This window comes from Bison bison, unplaced genomic scaffold (assembly GCF_000754665.1).
Source record: "Bison bison bison isolate TAMUID 2011002044 unplaced genomic scaffold, Bison_UMD1.0 scf7180017864289, whole genome shotgun sequence".
Lineage (NCBI taxonomy): Eukaryota > Metazoa > Chordata > Mammalia > Artiodactyla > Bovidae > Bison > Bison bison.
Genome location: NW_011494861.1, coordinates 3226800 through 3249884, shown reverse-complemented (window position 1 = coordinate 3249884; position 23085 = coordinate 3226800). Strand labels below are relative to the sequence as shown.

Below are 23085 nucleotides of genomic sequence, written 5' to 3'. Positions count from 1 at the left end.
TTCTTCACACATTTGCACAGTATTTTTATTTTAAAATACTGATTTACTTATTTGGCTGCACCAGTCTTAGTTGTGGCACAAAGAAAGTTTAGTTGCGGCATGCGAACTCTTGGTTGATTGGGATCTAGTTCCCTGACCAGGGATCGAACCCAAACCCCCTGCATTAGGAATGTGGACTCTTAAGCCACTGGACCACAGGGAAGTCTCTGACTTGTTTGTATTTTAGACAAGTGGTCCCACCACACATTCTTCAGGGATTATAACACAGGGGTGGTCAGACTTTGTAAGGAGCAGCAGGGTGTAACCCCGAGTCCTCAGGAACTGCCGCTTGCCCACTGCATGTTCTGCTCAGGGTTTAGTTTACTCTGGCATGTCCGTGCGATGTCAGTCATCCTCTCCCATTCCATCTTTGCTGACCGTTAGCAGAAAGGAGTTGTAGGGCTCTTTCTTACAGGCTTGCTTCCTTAGAGTCCTGGGAGCTCGTCTGAACTTTAGACTAATTAACTGTATAACCAGCTGACTGGCCATATGAAGCAGCACATGTCTTTGAAATACATGTGGCCTGGTAACATAGTCGGGGCAATTTACATTTATAATGTTTGTCTTCCTTGTTACACCAACTCCTCAAAAAAAGGTGAAATAAAAGATCCTGCGTTACTTTTTTATTACTAAATTAACAAACCAGGGATGTTCCAAAGCATCCCCTTCTGTACACAGCAACAGCTGGAATATGCTGGTCGACACTTGTCATGTACAGCTGGTACCTCGACACCTAGTCATCTGGGAAAGTGTAATCAGGGCCCGCTTACTGCCTTTACTGAATTGTGGAATCTGTAAAGAACCCTTAGAGGTCATGGAGTCCAGTCTTCTCACCAAGTAGGAAGCCCTTCTATAGCACTGATGACTAAGGTCCCCTAGGCTCTCCTGAACTCCTCAGGTGCACAGGGCCCTTTCTGTTAGTGGACACTAACTGTTGCAAGTTTCTTCTGTGTGTAGCGAACAGTCTTTCACCTTGTATCTAGGTCCTAGTTCTGCCTTTTAGAAGAAACAATCTCCCTTTTTCAAAATAATCCAGTACTGAGTCCCTTTTAATCCAAGTTCCCATAGTACATCTTTTCAGAAACACTTTTTTGCATAAAACATTAGATTGTCAACTCCCTATGGGTGGGCTTTGAAATGGTGATCACTTGGTGCCTTGTGTAGGGCCACACACACAGACACACACACACACACAACAGGTGCTCCATTGAATACTGGGTCCCTGGAGCCTGAGATGAGCAGCGGGGGCACACAGGAGGAGGAGCCCTTGCTTGGGTTTCATGGCTCTCACCAGGGATCTCCATTGTGTTGTGGTGGGGAGCTTTCTTTATACTGTGGGGAATAAGGACTAAGGACTTGGAGTATCTTTTTTAAAAAAAAAAAAATTATTTTTGGCCGTGCTGCTGCTTTGCTGCTGTGTGCAGGCCTTCTCTTGTGGTGTGTGGGCTTCTCATTGCAGTGACCTCTTGTTGCAGAGCATGGGCTCTTGGGTGCCTGGGCTTCATTGCTCTGTGGCATCTGGGATCTTCCTGGACCAGCCAACGGACCACCAGCAGAGTCCCAGGGTATCGTCTTAGTGACAGTTCCTAACGTGAGCCCTGTTGTGTTTTCCACTTGTGTTAGGTGCTTATCATGATCTTATTTGATTCTCACAATTCTAGGATGTAGGCAGTAGGTACTGTTTTTATCCCTGTTTTATAGATGAGGAACCTGAGACCCTAGAGAGGTTAATTAAATGGCAAAACCAGGATTTTAGTCTAGAGCCCTCACCTTGAGGTACTAAGATATATTGCCACCTCCTTGAAAGCAGCCAGTAACAAGATCACACAAAGCCTTCCCCGGCCTGCAGCTTATAACCTTCCTTGGCACATGTCACACTGAAATTTTACTTTTCTCTCATTTGCAGAGCATGTCTCCTGCCCCTTAGTGAGGCTGGAACAGCCCTTTCGGGGTGGATGGTCTTTGTCCTTCTATGTAGTACACGCTAGGTGTTCAGTGTTCAATGAGTTCATGGAACAAAATCTTGAAGTTGGGTGAGCTACCATGATTATCTCATCTGTAAGAATATCTGGAGTGAAAGTCGCTCAGTCTTGTCTGACTTTTTGCGACCCCATGGAATATACAGTATATACAAAATATATAAAAATACACTCAGAGGAAAAAAGTAGGAAAGGACTATATGCACCTCCTTCACGTTTCGTGGCTCAGTCAAGATGGTAGATGACAAGCTGGTTCTGCCTCCATTATTTCCTAAATTTTTAAAATGTTGAACTGGTTTCAAATTTAAAAGACATGAAACTGAAGTGGAAGTGAAAGTCGCTCAGTCCTCTCTGACTCTTTGTGACCCCATGGACCCCATTCTCCAGGCAAGAATACTGAAGTGGGTAGCCCTTCCCTTCTCCAGGGCACCTTCCCAACCCAGGAATCGAACTGGGGTCTCCTGCATTGCAGGTGGATTCTTTACCAACTGAGCCATCAGGAAAGCCCTAAGAATATCTAAACGTTTTAAAATATCATTTGTGGGAATTAGGCAAAAAAAAAAAAATTTTTTTTGGTACCAAAAAAGGACTAAAGCAAGATGCACTTTATGGCCCATAGTGGGTCATTTGGCTGTGCCGATTTTACCTAGCATCTTAACAAATGTGCAATGCAATGAAACTTAAAGTTGAGATTTCCCTTGTGGAGGGGTGTGAACCAGCACTTTGGAAAACTGAAAGCGTCAACGTTCACTTCTGGAACGTGCCGTCAGTTCTTTGGTCGCTTTACTTCCCTTTAGAACCTGGCCTCTGATGTCATCTTAGGTTTGCGATGGATGTTTCTGATTTTCCTAGCTGTCTCAGGTGGAGAAGGTCTGTACATTTGTCTGTGTGATTCTGAACCTGGGACCTGCAAGGAGGAACCAGGGGTGGCAGAGACAGCTTGATGTTGTGGATTCTCAGCAGTGGAGCTGTAATCAGGAGAGGAGACCCTGGGAGCTGGTCAAGTGTAGGGCATTCACTGGGCTCCCCTGGGGGTCTAGCGGCTGAGATTCCATGCTTCCACTGCAGGCAGGGCGGGGCAAGGTGAGGGAGCGGGGGGAGCGGGCATGGGTCGGGGAAGTTCCACATGCCTCGAGGTGTGGCCAAGAAGAGAAGAATCTATCTGCATTTCCACCTTAATAAGGTGACTGATGCAAAGAGCTGACTCATTGGAAAAGACCCCAATGCTGGGAAGGATTGAGGGCAGGAGAAGAGGGCAACAGAGGATGAGATGGTTGGATGGCATCACCGACTCACTGGACATAAATTTGAGCAAACTCCAGGAGATAGTGAAGGACAGGGAAGCCTGAAGTGCTCAGTCCATGGGGTGGCAAAGACTTGGACACGACTTAGCAACTGAACGACAACAAAAGGTGATTTGGGTCCACATCACAGTTTGGGAAAGCCTGGGCCAGAGGACCGTGGCCTGCTGGCGGGGAGGTGGTGCTGCGGAACGAGCACTTGGTGGCCTGAGGTGGTCTGCTGAGACCAGTGGATGCTCTGAGTGGCTCCCGGAGTCCTCACCGTCTCCTTGTTGAGCTGATTCAGTCATTCTTTCGTGTGGGCAAAATTGCAGATTTTAAGTTCCTTTGCTGTTGAAAGTGTTAGTCGCTCAGTCGCGTTTGTCTCTTGCGACCTCATGGACTATAGCCCGCCAGGCTCCTCTGTCAATGGAATTCTCCAGGTAAGAAGACTGGAGTGGGTTGCCATTCCCTTCTCCAGGGGATCTTGCTGACCCAGGGATCGAACCCGAGTTTCTTGCTGTAGCAGGCTGATTCTTCACCACTAGCACCACTTGGGAAGCAGGTGGTGTTCCTTGTTATTCAGTTGCTCAGTCATGTCTGACTCTGTGCGACCCCATGGACTGCAGCACACCAGGCTTCCCCGTCTTCCACTATCTCCTGGAGTTTACTCAAACCCATGTCCATTGAGTCAGTGATGCCATCCAACTGTCTCATCCCCTGTCACCCCCTTCTCCTGCCCACAAACTTTCCCAGCATCAAGGTCTTTTCCAGTGAGTTGGCTCTTCTCATCAGGTGGCCAGTTTTGGAGCTTCAGCTTTAGTCCTCCAATGAATATTCAGGTTGATTTCCTTTAGGATTGATTGTTTTCATCACCATAAGCTCCTTATTCAAGGCTAATTTTGTATTATGTTAAATCACTTGGTTTTGTTCTCAAGACTTCCTGATTGCTTTGGCATAATTGCGAGGTGGTGGAATTTCTAGCCAAGTGCACACGCATCCCCAAGTAGGAGCAAATCCACTCTTGACACAGGAGAGCGCCGAGGTTTTAATGAAGGGGTTAAATCCAGTCCTGAAGCACTTTTGTGGGCACTGATTGCTCAGGCTTGTGCGTCACCACTTGAATGTGAGGGGAGAGGGGGTACAGGCTTTAGATAGGCATATATACAAAAAAAACACACACACACAGCTGCAGGTTGAGCTGAAAATATCCCCCTCAGTCTGCAGAGACTCAAGTCCACAAAGCACTGGTTTCAGGGGCTGCCAAGCAGGATGAGCAGCTCCAGAGCTGGAGAGAAGTCCCAGCCAGCCTGCAAGATGCTGCCCCTCTGCTTGCTGCTGCCGCTGCTGCTGCTGCCCTCTGGGGCCACCACTGCCCTCTCCCCAGAGGGCGGCCTCGCCGGCCACGAGAGTGGGGTGAGTAGTCTGACTCGGCTGCGTGCTCACCCTCTTGTGAGCTGTCCCTTCCTTTGGCAAATCTGGCCACCCCGTGGATCCCCCTCTTCTCTGTGGCTGAGTGTGTGTACAGGACAGACTGCAGGGCTGGGCTTTGCCGTGTGCCCCTCAGCTGCCCTGTGCTGTGATGTCCACATGGACCATTGACTCACCATCTTCAGTCATTAGGAAACTTGTTAGAAAACGCTGACACTAAAGGGAGCTTCTTCAGGCTAGCGATCTCCATCTGCCAGTCTTTGAAACACAAAGCCATCACACTGGTCTATTGCAGTGCAGTTGGTCTACTGCTGCTGCCACTGCGGTGTTAGTCACACTTACTTGTAGAATCTTAATTTATACATACAGAGCAGGTTCTCACTGGCTTAGATTAATTGACATCATTACATTTTCCATTGTGAGAAGTTGTAACTTTATGAGGTGATTTACTTCTCTTTTTTTTTCATTTTGAAAAACTTCCAAGAAAGAGTACATAAAGTTGACCATTAAAAATGGATTTTTCTCTGAAATTAGCAGCTGAGTTCCAGAAAAGCCATTCATCATCAGATTACTCCTTAAAGCTTTCGAAGGAGTCTGAAAGGCCAGAATATAATGTCTCAATCTGATCTGTCTTAAAAAGCAATTTGTGGACAGCCAGGAGTAAGACCAGAGATGGAGACATGGGAAATCAAGCGAAAGAAGCCTCATCTAACTTGGGGGGCTTCTTATCTGCCAGTCACTTGTCAGGGAAAAGGAGACATCTCCCAACCTCTTATAATTAAAAAGATTAGGGGCAAAAGAAATAGATTTTTTTCCTTGAATATATTCGAGTTTTTCTTTTCTCTGATTAGAGCAATTCTCTTGAGGTGTTCTCTTAACTCTGCATGCATGCTAAGTCATTTCAGTCGTGTCCCTTAACTTTCTCATCCTTTAAATGGAAATATGGCTTGTTGTTCTGGAGCATCATTTTTTTCTAAAGGAAAGAATTATATATCTTAATGCTGGCTGAATCAGATGATTTATTTGTCTTTCCTTTGTCCTCTGCTTCTTTTTAAAAGCACATGCAGGAAGTGGCAGAAATAAAGACAAACAGCCTGTTGACTTTCCTTGCGTGGTGGTACGAGTGGGCCTCCCAGGCCAGGGCAGTGCCCTTTGTAGGAGGGGAAGCCAGGGAGGTGTCCAAACGGCAGGAAGGCGCACCCCTCCATCAGTCCACGCGCCAAGATAAAACGCCCTGCAAGAATTTCTTCTGGAAGACCTTCTCCTCCTGCAAGTAAAACTCCACCCATAACTACTCGTGCAAAGAAGTGTAACCGTGGATCTGAATAAAATGTATTAATAAGCAGCTGTGATATTTCTTCTTTGTGCGGTTGTCTTCTCTTTCTCATGTAATTTGAAAAGTAGTTTTTATGTAAACTTTAAAAATGCCAACTACTAGATGTCTTTAGTAATTTGGAACCCAAAGACAGTATTTTATTTTTATTTTTTTACTGAAGTAGAGTTGACTTACAATGTTGTGCCAATCTCTGCTGTATAGCAAAGTGACTCATGTATATATACATACGTATATATACGTATATACATTTTAAAAATATTCTTTTCCATTATGACTTATCCCAGGAAACTAGATATAATTCCCTGTACTATGGAGGAGAACCTTGTTTATTCATTCTAAATGTAATGGTTTGCATCTACCAACCCCGAACTCCCAGTCCATCTCCCTCCCTCCCCCATCCCCTTGGCAACCTCAGGTCTGATCAAAGAAGAGAGTTTTTGATAAAGATTTTTGTGGTTTTTGCCATTATTGTCAATGCAGCTGTGGGGCTTTCCTTCCACATTCATTGTGCTTAGAAGTTGTTCTGTCCTCGTCTTCCTTGCTTTGATTTATAATAGGTAAAAGCTACATATTTAAGTGTTCAGAATAACATTTCAGTTTACTTTGATATCAACTGTCTAATGTAAAAAATATTTCCCTCATATTAAAAGCAATTTTTAAACACTGTTCTCAAAGAGCAAAATTATTATTCCTCCTATTTTGGCTAAAATTAATTTAAAAACAAATATCATGCTATAATTAAACAGACAACATCATGATGACATGCCTATAAAAGTTCCATTTGAACCTGCTGTTGTAAAATACCCATCCTAATTATAATCAGTAGGTTAATATTGCTGTTATAATTCTTATGGATGAGAGCTTCAGGTTTATTTCAAACCAAATAGAGTGAGCGGTGCTACTTCCCAGCCTGTAGCTTGATTGCCTTAACTTCTAATACAACGACCTCCAGGAAATTCCCTGGTGGTCCAATGGTTAGGACTCTGCCCTTTCACTGCCGAGGGTCTGGGTTCAATCCTTGGTCGGGGAAGCAAGATCCTACAAGCCAGGCCTCAAGGTCAAAGAAAACAGAAAAACAAACAAACTCTGGGACCTACAGAGTTGCAGGATCTGGACTTGGTCTGAGACAGAGGCATATGTATTGAAATCTATTATGTATATAAATGTTTTATTTTCCCATTCCTCAATAATTTCCCACAGAAGTAAGTGGATGATGGTGAAAGGAGGGGGAGATTCCTTTCTCATTTCTCTTTCTGTGATATAACACAGAGCAACTGTCGAGCCTCACATGGACCAGGATCTGGGTCTGCTCAGATGGAGGTAGGAGTAAACACATGCTCAGGTTCAAACCCTAATCAAATTTTAATCCTCCCCATTAGCCCCGGAATCTTTCCTTGATTACACACCTTGTTTATGGCTCTTGAATTCTAGATGCTAAAGAAAACTTCCAGCAGGTGGTTTTTTTGGATGTTAAACTTTAAAGCTTAGAGGTTCCTACCAGGAGTTAAGGAAAGTTTCTGATGGTCAGGATTAGTATCAGGAAGACTGGCAAAGGCTGGCTGGAAGGCATTGCAAGGATGTTTTCTTCTCTGGACACCAGGGGAACAGACTCACAAAGTATGACTGCTGACCGTTCCTTTCTGTCTTCCACAGAGCTGAGCTCATATTCGTAATTACTAGCTGAGTGAAGTATAATGTGATGGAAGAGTCTTAATAGCATCCTCATTTTCAAACACAGCAGTTTTCAGGGACCTGTAAGTGGGTCAGCGCACTGGTGGAAGATGCCTGCCTGAAAGGCCAGCTGACCTTCAGGATTTAAGGTTCTTCTAGAAGAAAAGAATGCTTACTGTCTTTCAGTTTTGCTTAGAGCCATACGTATACATTCCTTAGGATTGGGGATTTTAACTTTTTGAAAAAATAAACGTTATCTTTGGCTGCACTGGGTCCTTGTTGCTGTGTGTGAGCTTACTTTAGTTGTGGCGAGTGAGAGCTACTCTTCATTGTGGTGTCAGGCTTCTCATTGCAGTGGTGTCACCAAGACAGCACTGGTGCCCAGGCTCTAGGGTGGGTGGGCACAGGAGTTGTGGTGCATGGGCTTAGTTGCCCCATGGCATGTGGGGTCTTCCCAGACCAGGGGTCGAACCTGTGTCCCCTGTACTGGCAGGAGGATTCTTAACCACTGGAGCACTGGCAAAGTCCAGAGATTTTAACTTTTAACTAAGTAATATCTGAAGGAATTGAGGCTACATTAATGGCACCTCCAGGAAATCCATCAAGTTTAAGCCCACCTTAGTTCAGGGGCCTTAGAAAAATGTAAACTGGCATCAACTGCATGTTAGACTAGATTAACATGCTCATCATTAGTAAACTAGGGTAATTTCCTACCATCAGATTTTTGGTCGACTCTAGTCCTACCTGGTTTAATTCCTGGGTTGGAAAGATCCGCTGGAGAAGGGATAGCCTACCCACTCCAGTATTTTTGGGCTTCCCTTGTGGCTCAGCTGGTAAAGAATCGGCCTGCAATACGGGAGCCCTGGGTTTGATCCCTGGGTTGGGAAGATCCCCTGCAGAAGGGAAAGGTTACCCACTTCAGTATTCTGGCCTGGAGAATTCCATGGACCGTATAGTCCATGGCATCGCAGAGTCGGACACGACTGAGCAACTTTCATTCATTTGCATTTGTGTAGTTCAGTATAGTCAAATGTGCAGATCTAGGACATTTGTTTCCAGTATTTGTCACCAGAGTAGATCCTTAACTGCTAAGGAGGAACTGATGTGACATAAGCATTCAACCGAAGTCCTTTCATAGTATTCGAATGTCAGGGCTGACAGCAAACCATTTCAGTGGAAACTCAGGCCTGTGAGCTCATGGGGGATACATACTCCTTGACCTGACAGTGCCTGCTGAAGGGATTACCCACATCTTAATAACAGCAGCTTCTTCAATAGAGACAGGGATTTGATCTTGAAGAAATCAGAAGAGGATATGTCATTCAGCTGTTAAAAAGAGGGAAGTTTCTATTTCTAGACTAGAATGAATGAGGCAAAGACACTGGGCGATGCTTTTTCTAGCTTCTCATAACTTTAATAAAAATTAACACTAATTTATCCTTTTTGTCTATAATTAAATAGTTAAGTGATAAAAGATATATGTTCTGTTCTTATTAAAATAATTGTAAGTTGGGGCTTCCCTGCTGGTCAACTGGCTAAGACTCCACGCTCTCAATGCAGGGGGCCTGGGTTTGATCCCTGGTCAGGGAACTAGATCCCTCATGCTGCAGCTAAGAGTTTGCGTGCCATGGCTAAAAGATCCTGTGTGCCACAACTAAGACCTGGCACAGCCAGATAAATAAATAATAAACTATTTTAAAAAATAACTGTAAGCTGGAGAAAAGCTAGAATTTTCATGCTGATAGTTCCTGTAACATGGTGTTAGAGAATACTGAAGAAAATCTCATAGCTCTGCAGTAACCTGTTGCTTACTTCCTTGTATTGATAATTGTGGAAGTGCTGTCTGACTTAGTTTGACCAAACAGCCAACATTAAGGATGTGCAATCTGAAAATTCAGTGCATTTCCTGGGGAGGAGGGGATCTGTTCCCTTTACTGGGGGCTTCCTGACAGGGCAGAGGACCTCACCTGTCAGCTGTGTAGCAGATTCAGGCAGTGAGTATTTGGAGTAGATAATTTCCAAGGTCCTTAAAAACCTCAAGTAATATAAGACGCAGCCAAAATAACTTAAGGCAAAATACAACAAAATAGGAAAAGAAATGCTGAAGGCAAAAAAAAAAAAAAAAGATAATAAAAGTTAATTAGGAAATTTAAAAATCTGGTGAGTAAAGGCACATTAATAATTCTTGTAATTAATGTATTTTTTAACAGACTACTATTATTTTTTTTATTCTTTTCTTTATGGAAAATGAAAAATCCATTAGTTTTTTTTCCTTTTGCTTTTACCCAGAAATTAAAGGTTGGTAAGTGGTAATTAGCACGGCTCTTGTCAAAGCCAATTGCCTAATGGGGACCGACATTTGACTTGAGTCGAAAGAATGGAATATGGCTAATGTAGAGTTCATTAGTCCCAGCTGCTTTCTTTGACAGTCTTTCTTCCTAACATCGGCTGTGCCCTGCTCCCTCTCTCTCTCCTATTTTTAGACTATTGCTCTGCTGCTCCGTTCTATTCTAGAAGGCCTGGAGGCACAGTGGTGCAGGGGAGGTAAGGGGTACTTAGGGCAAAATAACTTTTGACTCTACATTTGGTCTAGGGTTTGCAAAGGTCTCTGTTCGCACCCGCCTCTCTCTGGCCCTGGGGAGATGAAAGGGAACCATTCCCTCTATATCGCTGTGCTGGTACTGTGCTCTTCCTCCTACTTGTTGCTCAGTCGCTCAGTCGTGTCTGACTCTTTGCGACCCCATGGACTGCAGCACGCCAGGCTTCCCTGTCCTTCACCATCTCCCAGAGCTTGCTCAAACTCATGTCCATTGAGTCGGTGATATCCTCCAACTTCCTTCATTTAATTTAACCCATTCCACCTTGGGCCTTAGGCTAACCTTTCATTTTTGGAAACTACTGTCCCATAAGGTTAGACTCCACGTGGGTCTGTCTCGTTCCAAAGGCCAAAGTACTTTTTCTATTCTCCTATGCAGCTGAGATGCTCAGTAGGTTTGTCTCTAATACAGAAGACCAATACCAACACCCGGCCCATCAACTAAAGCTCTACTGTGTATCTGGTGAAAATAATTGGAGAAAACATTTTTCATTCAGTAGGGCAAAGATGGAGACGCTGATATAATTGGTGAACAGAGATAATTGCTGACACAATAGTTAAATAGAGATGCTGTTCTATTATTTCTGGAACCCAGGCTTCCTTTACTACTGTGCTAACTATAATGTTCACAAGGCTAATTTATTTCTTTTACACTACCACCACAAGGACTACATTTAGAAATCTTTTAGCAATCATGTTGCAAACATATTAGGTCTTTTTTCATTTGGAGCTGAATTCAACTTATTATTCTGGTATTAACAAAACAAAATAATAGGGAAGGATGGGGAAGCCATGGGGTCACAAAGAGTCAAACACGACTGAGTGACTGAACTACAAATTAACAAAACCAGTGATCTGGATGTAGAGTACAAGAGTATGTAGACTTAAAAGAAAATACAAGTAAGTGGAAAGAACACCAGGATTGCAACCAGAAGACCTAGGAATTCCTAGTGGTTCAGTAGTTAGGACTTTGTGCTTTCACTGCCAAGGGCCCAGATTCAATCCCTGGCTGGGGAACTAAGATCCCACAAGCTGGGTGGTATAGCCAAAAAACCAAAACCTCAAACCAAAATAAAGCCAAAAGACCTGCCTTTGAACCCTGGCCCTCCAATTAGCCTTATGACATGAGGCAAGTCACTGATCCTTCTTGAGCACGACTTTGCTCATGTACAAAACGAGAGCTGGCACGCCACACCCTCTTTAGCTCACTCAGTTTTGAGGCTCCAGTGTAGTAGGTGCTGGCACAGAGCTGACTGCAAACTGTCATAAAAATCTTCAACTGGCATTACTGCCCCTCCAGGAGCATTTTGAGAACCTGGGGGCTCTTGTCAACTGTCTCAGTACCTGGAGGCTGCTACTGACACTGAATGGTGGGGTGGGAGGTAGGCTGCTAGTCTTCCTGCAAAGCACAGGACAGTTCAACATAGTGAATTATCATCCCACATCCCACGTGTCTTCCCTCCCACCCCCACCACATGACTTTTATATCATGCTGGCTGTTCACAGGAATGAAAACCCATTCCAAATCAGCCCCAAACCTAATTCTGTTTTGTATACAGACTATTTTTTCCAGTTTTAACATTCCCTGGCTTTGTGAAGAATGCAGCCACCTTATAAATCAAGGACAGATGTGGTATACTGCCCAGAACGTCACTGTTTTGGGAACTCCCATTACGAAGGGCGATGCTGCTTGTGGAATTTGAGTCACCAATCACCATGTACCATGCATGGCTGCTTCTAACAAACTCAAGGTAATTCAATTGTAAGGATAAGCACCTGAGAGCTTCCTTGTGCCTTTTGATGGTCATCTACAGAAAAGGGCATACTGAGATGGATACAGACCATCTTATTGAAAATTATTTTCCTTTGTTTCCATTTGGAGGTATTGTGTTGATGAAGGTATACATGTAGGTAGGTTATCAGCTCTGGCTTTCATTTAAGGATAATTAAAAAAGCATTATAAAATATACTATTAAAAAAGAAAATATTGGGGCAAGTGAGAACCAATGGCATAAGGCATTAGTAGGAGTATGCTGAGTAGACCTGATCCCTCCTTGAGGAGGGTCATAGGAGAAGCAAATAGCTCTTTTTGTTCTGTTTTTTGCATCTCTGCCTCACCTTAGGACTTATTGTTACTTTTCTTTATTTAATAATTAGCCAATGTATTCTTAATACTATTCCATTTTCCTCTAAGTATGCTTAAAAAGTAAGTCAAATAAGTCAATAACTAATTATCTTTTTCCCTGCAAGAGAAATTGCATTGTAGATTACAAAACTTGAATAACAAGTTAGTACAGAAACAAGAGGAATATAAACCAGAAGTCTCTGTTCTGCACCCAGAGAGACCTGGAGTCGTATCTCACAGAGATCGATTTAATGACCTTTTTATACCCCCTGCTGATAAAACATATTAGAAAACTGAAAAGTTTCACAGTGGTAATGGATATAATTTCACAATACTGAATTAGATATTAGAAATGGTGAATTAGACTCTCTGTATGTCCCTATGGTCTGCAAATTTAATATGTGCCTTTAAACATACAAAAAAAATTAATTAACTTGAGAAACAAGTTTGTGGCCATAATCAACATTGATGCATCACCTTCTCTACCATTACTTGTGTTTAAAATTCTGCAGTTCTATCTTTAGAATAAGAATTGTGCATCTGGGCTTCCGTGACGGTCCAGTGGTTAAGAATCCACCTTCCAATGCCCGGGGTTCGGGTTTGATCACTGGTCAGGGAGCTAAGATCCAACATGCTTCGGGGCCAAAACACCAAAACATAAAACACGAGCAGTGTTGGAACAAATTCAATAAAGACTTTCAAAATGGTCCACGTCAAAAAAAAAAAGGAAAAGAACAGTAGGTTCATTACTATGATGGTTGCATAGATTATATCATGAAAGAGATATACCATTTGTCTGATGTAGAAGGAAAAGAAAAAAAAAGGATAGTTGGTCTGAAACATGACAGTTTCTTTTCCATGCCCTTCACAACTACTATTACACAGAGAACATATGAACTTGCAATTAGAGGAGCTGGTGGAACCTTATGGTTCAATATGTAAAGAAAGCTGGAATGGCTTTTCTGAAGAAGACCCAAAGCCCATCTTCTAGTCTGTTCCAGAACATTCTGAAAGGCAGGGGGCAGAGGAGTATGTAAGTAGCTATAATGATTAGGCTAAAGGCATTTACTGACACTGACACGAAACCCAAGGTTTTCTTTGGCATGTTGCTGGCCACCAGCTACATGGGGTCTCGTCTGGTTCGTTTGGGGTTCTCCATGTCTCCAGGCAGTGAACTCGTCCTTGCTGAAATGCTCCTCAGAGAACGCAAGCTCTGCACCTGCTGGAGGCGTAGCCTAAGTTCCTGATTACAGGCCTGTTGAACGGCTTCCGTCTTCTTTAGGTCCCAGTTCAAAGCAACAGCCAGTGCTTTAGGGTCCTCCTTGGCAACCAACTGTGGTAAGAAGAAGAATCATTGAAAACCAGCCCCTCTGCTGCTCTCGCGATTTTCTTTAGGGGAGGTGAGAGTCGGCAGTGTCAGTCTCTAGCTTTATGCTGAGATGCCAGGTTTCCTTCCTATTAAGCCATCACAGGCGTCTGCTCACCGTACAACAACAACAGGAAAGGACCTCTAGAGAGCAGTTTACTTGCAGCATAAAGTCCTCCGCTCACAGGAAATTTAGCCAAGTTCAATTCAGTACAGCCTCTTTCCCTTCTAGCTACACTGAGGTAGTGCTGGGGACAGGGACAAGGAGGAGCACCCACTCTGATGGGTTCCCTTCTAGTTCCCTGGTCTGAAAGTCAGTACAAGATGACCCCGTTGCACAGGTCCTTCGCAGGAATATTTCATGTACCTCTGGGCCTGTGGATCTTTTTCAACCACTGGCAGATGCATCTCAGAAGCCTGAGTCCTGTAACTCCTCCCTGTCAGAATCAGACATTTCATTACCTACTCTGGACTAGAGAATAAGATTGGATGATCTAAGAGAGTGCATCCATTTTATTTAAGATTTAGATTATGTGAGACATTTGCAAACGCTTTGCATGTGGTGGTTTAGTTGCTAAGCCGTGTCCAACTCTTGGGACCCCATGGATAGGGAAGCCTGACAGGCTATAGTCCATGTGGTTCTCCAGGCAAGAATACTGGAGTGGGTTGCCATTTCCTTCTCCAGGGGTTCTTCCCAACCCAGGAATCAAACCCAGGTCTCCTGCATTGTAGGCGGATTCTTTACCAACTGAGCTACAAGGGAAGCTTTGCATGTAATATTAGGCAAACTGGAAGCTATGATTCAGGGTCTGCAGAGGTGAAAAAACCCTGATACAAGTGTCTCCCTGCAAAGGTCAGGGTCCCTGGTGCTCGCCCACCTCCAGATCCTGACTAGACAAACTCAGCTCTGGGGCAGGTTTCTCCTTCAGCGCCAAGAGGATCTGGCTTGCAGGCGTAACTTCGGAGGAGCTCTCTCTAATGCCTGTGTCAACAGCATCGCTCTCGTCCCCAAGGTCAGCTCTGGACTCTGCAAAGCAGATGTGAGATAGAGGACACATCAGCATGCCACGCGCACACACAGCCACCCCAACAACCAGCCAGAGCAATCAGGCGGGCAGATAGCAGCCTGCCATCTTAGAATACCCACAGCTGTGCCATCACTCTTCTTGAGCACACGGGAAGCATCTGGCTCGCTCTCAAGGAAAGGCTCCTACCGAGATCTCAGCACAATGCCTACCTTGCTGCTTCGACAAGATGCCACCTTCCTTCTCCAAAGCCCGAAGGTAAAGTTCCAGGAGCTGCCTGGACTGACGGGCTTCCTCTCTCTGGTCAAGCACCTGCTGGAGGGTGTTCTGGAGCCCCTGGACTGCCACATGACTTTGGCTGAGTTCCTGAGCCAGCTCCGAACACGGGACATCAATGAGCATCTGACAAACAAATACGGGCTTTAAGACATCTGAAAGTACTTTCCGAACATGATGTTATGTCTCTCAAATGCATCAATTTCAAAGACTCATTTCATCTAGTTCCCAAAGTTACCCAATATGGCTGCCTGAGAGTTAGGAGTGATGTGCTGTGCTGCACTAAGTCTCTTCAGTCATGTCTGGCTCTTGGCGACCTCATGGACTGTAGTCCTCCAGGCTCCTCTGTCCATGGAATTCTCCAGGCAAGAATCCTCTTGCAGGGGATCTTCCTGACTGAGGGACTGAACTTGCGTCTCTTAAGTCTCCTGCACTGGCAGGCAAGTTCTTTACCACTAGTGCCACCTTGGGAAGCCCGAGAGTCAGGAGAGAGGCACGTAACTTTTTCAGTTTCCCTCTGGTGAAAGAATTAGGAAAACATTGCCTTTAGTACCTTATTAAAAACAAAACAGGATGTCCCTGGTAGTCTAGAGGTTAAGACTCTGCACTCCTACTGCAGGGGGCTCAGATTCGATCCCTGGTTGGGGCACCTGCTGCACTCACTATGCACCACCGAGAAAACAGACGTAAAATGCTTAGGACAGAAAGTGACAAGGAGGGCTGCAGGAGTTTGTGAAAGGCTTCTTTGAGGAGCCACTTTATAAGTTACCCTTAACTTTGATATTGCATCCATTTTTGAACAAGTAATATTAATACACATTCATAAGGTCCAACATTTAAGAGGCACAAACTTTGTGAGTGAAGTACTAGTATTACCACCATTTCATAGATGAGGAAAACGAGGCAAGAGCAGTTAATAACTTTGCAAGGATCAGTGTCAGTGCTAATCCTTAGGATCCTGTGCTCTTCCCTTCTCTCCCTTCCATTCTCGCTCCCCATGGTTCCTTTACCTGCCATTTTTCTCCTACCTGCCATGTGGCTAGCCTCTGCAAGCTCCTGTCCTAAGCTTCCCCGTGCAGAGTCTAGCTGCCAGGGCTGGGTTCACTTGTATTCCAGCATCCCTGTTCTGGTGAGGACTGTCATGCCCTTTATCCTAAGGGTATCATAATTTGCTAGTCTGTTGGGATGGGAAGGGATCTCATGACCCCTTTCTGTTTCTTAAAGAAGAAAAAACCAAAGAAGAAAAAAATTCCTGCCTTTCCTTTGCCTGGCCCCAACCTTTCCATGGCAGGTACCTCTTGTTCTTCAGTTTCTTTCTGTGTCCCCTCTTGGGACCTGCCAATGTTTCTCAACTAAACTTCTATGAATTTATTCTATGGACAAGCACGTGTGCAAAATGACACTGGTCTAAGTTTTTTTGCAGCACAGACTGAATAGCGAGACTGATAACAACATGCATGTCCCCCACTGGGGAGACTCATTAAATGAGTTATGGTGGGACTTCCCAGATGGTCCAGTGGCTAAGAGTCTGCTTTCCCAACACAGGGGGCTTGGGTTCAATCCCTGGTCAGGAAACTAGGCCCCAAATGTTGTAACCAAGAGTTCACATGCCTCGACTAAAGATCCTGCATGTCACTATTAAGACCTGGCTCAGCAAAAGAAATAAATAGAAAAATGTAGGCATGAAATGGAATACTATGCAGCGATGAAAAAGAACAAGGTATCTTTTGTAAAGTCATCTGGAAAACTTTCCAAACTTCTTTGAAACAGAAAGTGCAAAGTGTGATGAAAGTGGAAGAGGAGGACATGTATATGTAATTGTATATAAAATGGGCTTCCCAGGTGGCTCAGTGGTAAAGAATCCACTTGCCAATGTAGGAAACTTGGGTTCAATCTCTGGGTTGGGAAGATCCCCTGGGGTAGGAAATGGCAACCCACTCTAGTATTCTTGCCTGGTAAATTCCATGGACAGAGGAGCCTGGGGTTGCAAAGAGCTGGTCACGACTGAGCGAGAGCATATATAAACTATCTCTGGAATGGGAAACTGGCAGACTGGCTGTCTCCAGGAAGGAAAGCTGGGTGGCTGGGGACAGAAGTCAGACTTTTTCTGTATATCTGTTTTTTCCAAACAGCTTTATTGAGATATAGTTCACACAGCACACAATTCACTGATTGAAGCATATAAGTAAGTGGAGTTTAGTAAAATGAGTGTGCTTTTTTTGTGATTGTGCAGTCACAGCCACAGTCTTAGAACACAGTCACCAGCCCAGAAAAAACTGTACCCATCAGTAGTTACTCTCCTTCCTACTCACAGTCTCCAGAAACCCAACCCCCAGGCAACCACTAATCTACCGTCTACCTCTACAGACTTGCATAGTTTGGCTATTTCATAAAAATGCTATCATGACATCTGTGGCCTTTCATGTCTGGCTTCTTTCATTTAGCCCAATGTTTTCAAGGTTTCTCCACGTTATTGTCATTGTTAGGTGCTAAGTCCTGTCCAACACTTTGCAACCCCATGGACGGTAGCTCGCCAGGCTCCTCTATCCATGGGATTCTCCAGGTAAGAGAATTGCCATTCCCTCCTCCAGGGGATCCTCCTGTCCCAGGGATCAAATATGAGTCTCCTGTACTGCAGGCAGATTCTTTACTGTCTGAGGCACCAAGGAAGCCTAATGTATTAATACTTCATTCCTTCCTATGGCTGAATAAAATATTCATTATTTGGATAGACAACATTTTATTTATTCATCAGCTGATAGACATTTGGTTTGTTTTATTCTTGGCTATGTCTCTTGGATTTTGAACCATGTGAATGTATTAGTATTATTTATTCAAAATAAATATACGAAGATTAAAAAATAACCAAAAGGTCATCTCCTTCAAGGAGACTTCCTTGATCTCCCAATCTAGAGTAGCCCCCACCATCTGGGCACACTGCTGGTTTCGTCCACCTCCTTCCACCAGAATTTGAGTTTCATCAGAGCAGGGACTGTGTCTGGCTTGTTCACCACTGTGGGTGGTAAGCTGCTTCAGTTGTGTCTGACTCTTTGAGATCCCATGGACTGTAGCCCACCAGGCTCCTCTGTCCATGTGGATTCTCCAGGCAAGAATCCTGGAGTGGCTTGCCATGCCCTCTTCCAGGGCGTCTTCCTGACCCGGGGATTGAATCCAGGTCTCCTGCATTGGTAGGCGGGTTCTTTTCCACTGCCACAACCGGGGAAGCCCTGTAACCCTGTGCAAAGAACTATGCCACACACAGGGGAGGAGCTCAATAAGTATTTTTCTGAATTACCACATACTATTTTTACCCCAATTTTACTGGAGAGGAAACATAAGCAGAGAGGGTAAGTGACTGGCTACAGTCTTTGTGATGGAGCTGAGATTTAATTCACATTCTTTAGCAGTACCTCCTTGTCCCACCCCTTGGGCCTAAATAGTCTACGTGGGGCTGTGGCATCTGTATTTTTTAAAAAAAGCTCCACTGGTGATTCTGATGCAGAGTGAGGAGTAAAAAATTTCTACTCCAGCAAGAGAATTAGAAAAATGAAGAACCTTGGCTGTCATCTGAGAACTACTTAAAAATGAAGGAATAATGAAATTATGGTGGCAAGATGCGTGGAAAGTAGGCCACGGAGGGCAGCAGAGGCCAGATGAGTGTGGCTGCAGAGGAGGCTCACCTGGAGCTCCTCCTCGGACAGCAGGATGATGCTGGATAGGTCTTCCTTCAGCTGCCTGGCCACGTTTTTCCACTTCAACCCTGCCCCGCTGTCTGTTTCATCTCTGTCGAAGGACTCTTGGGTAATCCAAGCGGTACCTCCATCTGATACAGGAAGAAAATGCCAGTTAAGAGTCAGATTAACCTGCAGTGCTCTTTTCACTTCCTCCCCCAACTCAGACCTCCAGGATGTCAGCACGTCCTTCCGACCGACCATTTAGAATAATTTCGATGCTGAAGGAAGTACCTTTTCTCAGGGATTCATGGGAAAACCAATCCCCATCTAGGGCCTTAACTTTCCCACTTGTTCTATCTTCCATTTATTTCTGTGTGAAACTGCTCTGTATTCTTTTATGGAAAGCCACTTAAATCCAGTGTACGGTCATGCATACCCAGGGTGCCACCGTGCTTCCCTTTAAGTTAGTTTTTTGTCTATTTCCGTATCCAAAAATGTTTTTCCTCATCAGCATCTCTCTGTGCTTGGGGATGGGTCTGTCTCTCTCTTTTTAAACTTTTTATTTTGCATTGGAGTATAGCTGATTAACAATGTTGTGATAGTTTCAGGTGGACAGCAAAAGGACTCAGCCGTACATGTATTTGTCCTCCCCCAACTCCCGATCCAGGCTGCTACATAACACTGAGCAGAGTTCCCTGTGCTGTACAGTAGGTCCTTGTTGGCTATCCATTTTAAATACAGCAGTGTGAACATGTTCATCCCAAACTCCCTAACTGTCGGGATGAGTCTCATTCTTTTTTTTTTTTTTTAATTAAATTGTTTGGCAGCACAGGGTCTTAGTTGCAGCATTGGGGATCTAGTTTTCTGACCAGGGATCTAATCCAGGCCCCCTGCATTAGAAGCTTGGAGTCTTAGTCACTGGATCACCAGGAAAGTTCAGGTCTCATTCTTGACTGGAGGAGCTGCAACCACTATTTGCTGTCTCTAGGGCCCGAGTAAAAAGGTGGTTGGGAAAGTCATTGCTGAAGGGTGATTTCCACACTTTGGTGGCCTGGGCACTCTCCTCAAGACACTTCTTTAGCTCTCTGATCCTTGCTCATCCGTATTAGTTCCCTCTGTATTGCCGGTGAGGATGACGGTAATGATAGTGACAGGGAGTATTGATTTATCTGACTGTATGCCAGATAAGCCCCACTCCAGTACTCTTGCCTGGAAAATCCCATGGACGGAGGAGCCTGGTGGGCTGCAGTCCATGGGGTTGCTAGGAGTCGGACATGACCGAGCAACTTCACTTTCACTTTCCACTTTTATGCATTGGAGAAGGAAATGGCAACCCACTCCAGTGTTCTTGCCTGGAGAATCCCAGGGATGGGAGAGCCTGGCGGGCTGCCGTCTGTGGGGTCACACAGAGTCGGACATGACTGAAGCGACTTAGCAGCAGCATGCCAGATAAGATGTAAATGCTTTCTATCAGTGGCTCTTTCCTGGGAGTGATTCTGCTCACCACACACCTGTAGACATGTGACAATATCTAGAGGCATTTTGGGTTGTCACAATTAAGGTGAGGAGACGCTACTGGTACCTAGTGGGTAAAGGCCAGCAATGCTGCTAAGTATCCTACAATGCACAGGACAGCACCCCCACAACAAAGAATTTCCTGGCCCAACATGTCAACAGCATTGTTGAGAAGCCCTGGCTTGATATGTACTATGTTCTCGCATCCTTACAACAACCCGAGGAGACAGGTACTATAACTACTGTCTCAATAAGGGGCTGAGAAGTTAGATAATTTGCTCAGGGTCACGTGACTATTAAACGGCAGAGCTGGGATTCAGACCAGGTAGTTTGACCCTATCTGTGGCCCAGATCTCTCTGCCCTGCTGTGTTTTAGTTGCTGTGGGTCTGTGAGTTACTTGAGACCTGACTCCATCTCATTCATCTTCATCCCCCGACTCAGCGTCACTCTGGCATACAGAAGGTGCTCAGTAATGCTTGCTGCATAAATGCTGAAACAGCCAGCCAAACAGCAACCAGGTGCCGCGTGTAGTAAAGTACATCACGATGGAGGGTATACTGTATATACGGCCAGCATTTCTTACCTGAATTGTGTGTCCACTTCTCATTCCCAGCCAATACCACAAACTTAGTATTGGCAGGAAGACATAGGAAGTAATCATCATCATCCACTATGGTGCCATCCTCTGCCAGGACCAGGGTTACTGGTGCCAGGGACTTATCAATGGCCAGAATGTCACAAGCTGAGAGGAATAAAATGTTTGGCAATTGACAAATATCCATAGGGAAATTATATCTGTTCTGTACTCAATATGTATGCCCCCAGAGCCTAGAAAAATCCCTGGTAGCTAATAATAACTATGATGACCACTAATACTAATATAACATTTACCATGTGCCTGGTACTATACTAAGTGCTTTTCATATACAGTACTTAATTTCATAACAATCCTGTGGTAGATACTATTGTTACTCCCATTTTTACAGATGTCAACCCCAACACTCAGAGAGGTTAAGTAACTTGCTCAAGGTCACACAGTAAGTAACTGGCATTTAAACCCATATAGTCTGGCTCTTGAAAACGTTTTTTCTCCAGCTACTCAATATCCTCATTAGGAGGCACTCGACTCTTTCCTTGGATGAACAACCAACAAAAGTCTGATTTGATTCTTTGAGAATAAGCACCTTTTGTTCATTTTCTCAGTGGTCTAAATGACTCAAATTCTCCCATGTGTCCAGAGAAAAAGAAAATTTTAAAAAAGAAAGAAAAAAATACTTTATGTTCTTGCAGTATTTCACAGTCTTACTAACCTATAGGAAAGAATAAAGGAGGCAGAAGACAGAAGATTGTAACAGGAACTTTTCATCTGTGTGATCAATGGGCAAGAGGTTTTGTCCAGGGCAGGTCTGTACTTGCCTAATGATGGCAATGCCTAAAATGCTAATGGGACTAGAGCACGCAGAAAAGTAGCCGAGAGACTACAAATATCATCAGGCAATATCGTCTTGCACCCAGCAAACCTTTCACAGGCCGAGCTCCAAACCCTGCAGAGGCCGAGCTCCAGAAACACAAGCACTTATATGGGCCTCTGTGCCAAGTGCATCCAGCCACTGCACTAAAGGGGCACTAAAACTTAAGAACCCTCACTCCAAGAAAAATTATGTAAACACTTATATGGCAAAAGCTATGTCACTGAAGCATTTAGAGTGCTTTGGTTGTTTCTGTGTCTCTGAAAGACTTCTATCGGATACCGGCTAGGCTGAGTGACTCTGGGAGAAGCTCTGAACAGGCAGACATACATACACCTTCACTACCTGCCTAGGGATGACTCACACGTTTAACCTCAAGAACTTTTTTCGGTAAACAGTTTATTGCTACAGGCTAATAACTTGTAAGTCATTTGAATATATCATCTCCTTGGAGAGTCCCAACAATTCAGTGAAGCAGGGCTGGAAATACAGCCACTTTGCCGATGAGAAAATTGGGGATCAACAGATGGTTACCTGCAAGGTCAGGCAACTAGTAACAACAGTATGAGGCTCAGAACTTTTGAAAGCTAGGTCACTCACAGCAGCTGTTCCTTGTCTGGACCTCTGGGACGGTGGGTAGCGGCTCCCTCTTTACCGCACAGGTACCTGCTAGAGCTGACGGTGGAAACCCGCCCCCATCTCGCTGTAGGCTCACCTGGGGGCCCCAGTACCACCTTAGGGAGCCCGAGTGGCAGGACTACACCAGGCTTGGTTCGATCCACAATCTGAGTCACCGGAGGCAAGACACCGAAGTAGAGTCTGTTTTAATTCATTTGCATATTGCTTCCCGTCTGCCTTTCCACCATATGAATCTCACATAAAGTAAATTAAGTTAAAACGCTTGGCACAAACGCTGTGAAACTGATAAGTCGCTATACCCACGTGAGTCATATCTGTCCCAAGGCTCCTCCACCTGAGTTACAAGAAGCCCCAAGTCGTCTTTCTTGATCTCGGTTAGCCCCGCTGGCCATCCTCACCCTGCCCTTGGCTCCCTTCAGCCCGGGCTCCAGCCCTCCAAGCCCTCGCCCCGGTCCCGTGCCTACCTTTGTTCCTCAGCTCCTTGAGGCAAGAGGCCGCCACGCCGTGCTGTTCCCGGCTTTTGTTGCGGCGCAGCAAACACTGCTTTAGAGCCCGGATCTCGCCGGGTTCCGGAGCTGCAGGGCCGCCGGGGACCTCCATCCTCTTCAGGGTGGGACCAGACCGACTAGAAGTCAGGGAGGCGGGGACGCCGGAGTCCTCCCC

General features: G+C 44.9%; 2 protein-coding genes across 2 annotated transcripts; one reads left to right on the top strand and one right to left on the bottom strand.

The window, feature by feature from the left end:
• Positions 1–4479: 4479 nt before the first annotated feature.
• On the top strand, positions 4480–6074 carry LOC104995854 (cortistatin-like). Its single transcript, XM_010849905.1, has 2 exons — positions 4480–4714; positions 5788–6074. Exons 1-2 carry the CDS (start codon positions 4571–4573, stop codon positions 6004–6006), a joined length of 363 nt encoding a protein of 120 aa, XP_010848207.1. The 5' UTR covers positions 4480–4570; the 3' UTR covers positions 6007–6074.
• Positions 6075–12689: 6615 nt separating this feature from the next.
• Positions 12690–23085, bottom strand: DFFA (DNA fragmentation factor, 45kDa, alpha polypeptide). Its single transcript, XM_010849903.1, has 6 exons — positions 22887–23085; positions 20898–21056; positions 18805–18947; positions 15061–15250; positions 14702–14850; positions 12690–13790 (listed from the first exon to the last, which is right to left on the bottom strand). Exons 1-6 carry the CDS (start codon positions 23020–23022, stop codon positions 13578–13580), a joined length of 990 nt encoding a protein of 329 aa, XP_010848205.1. The 5' UTR covers positions 23023–23085; the 3' UTR covers positions 12690–13577.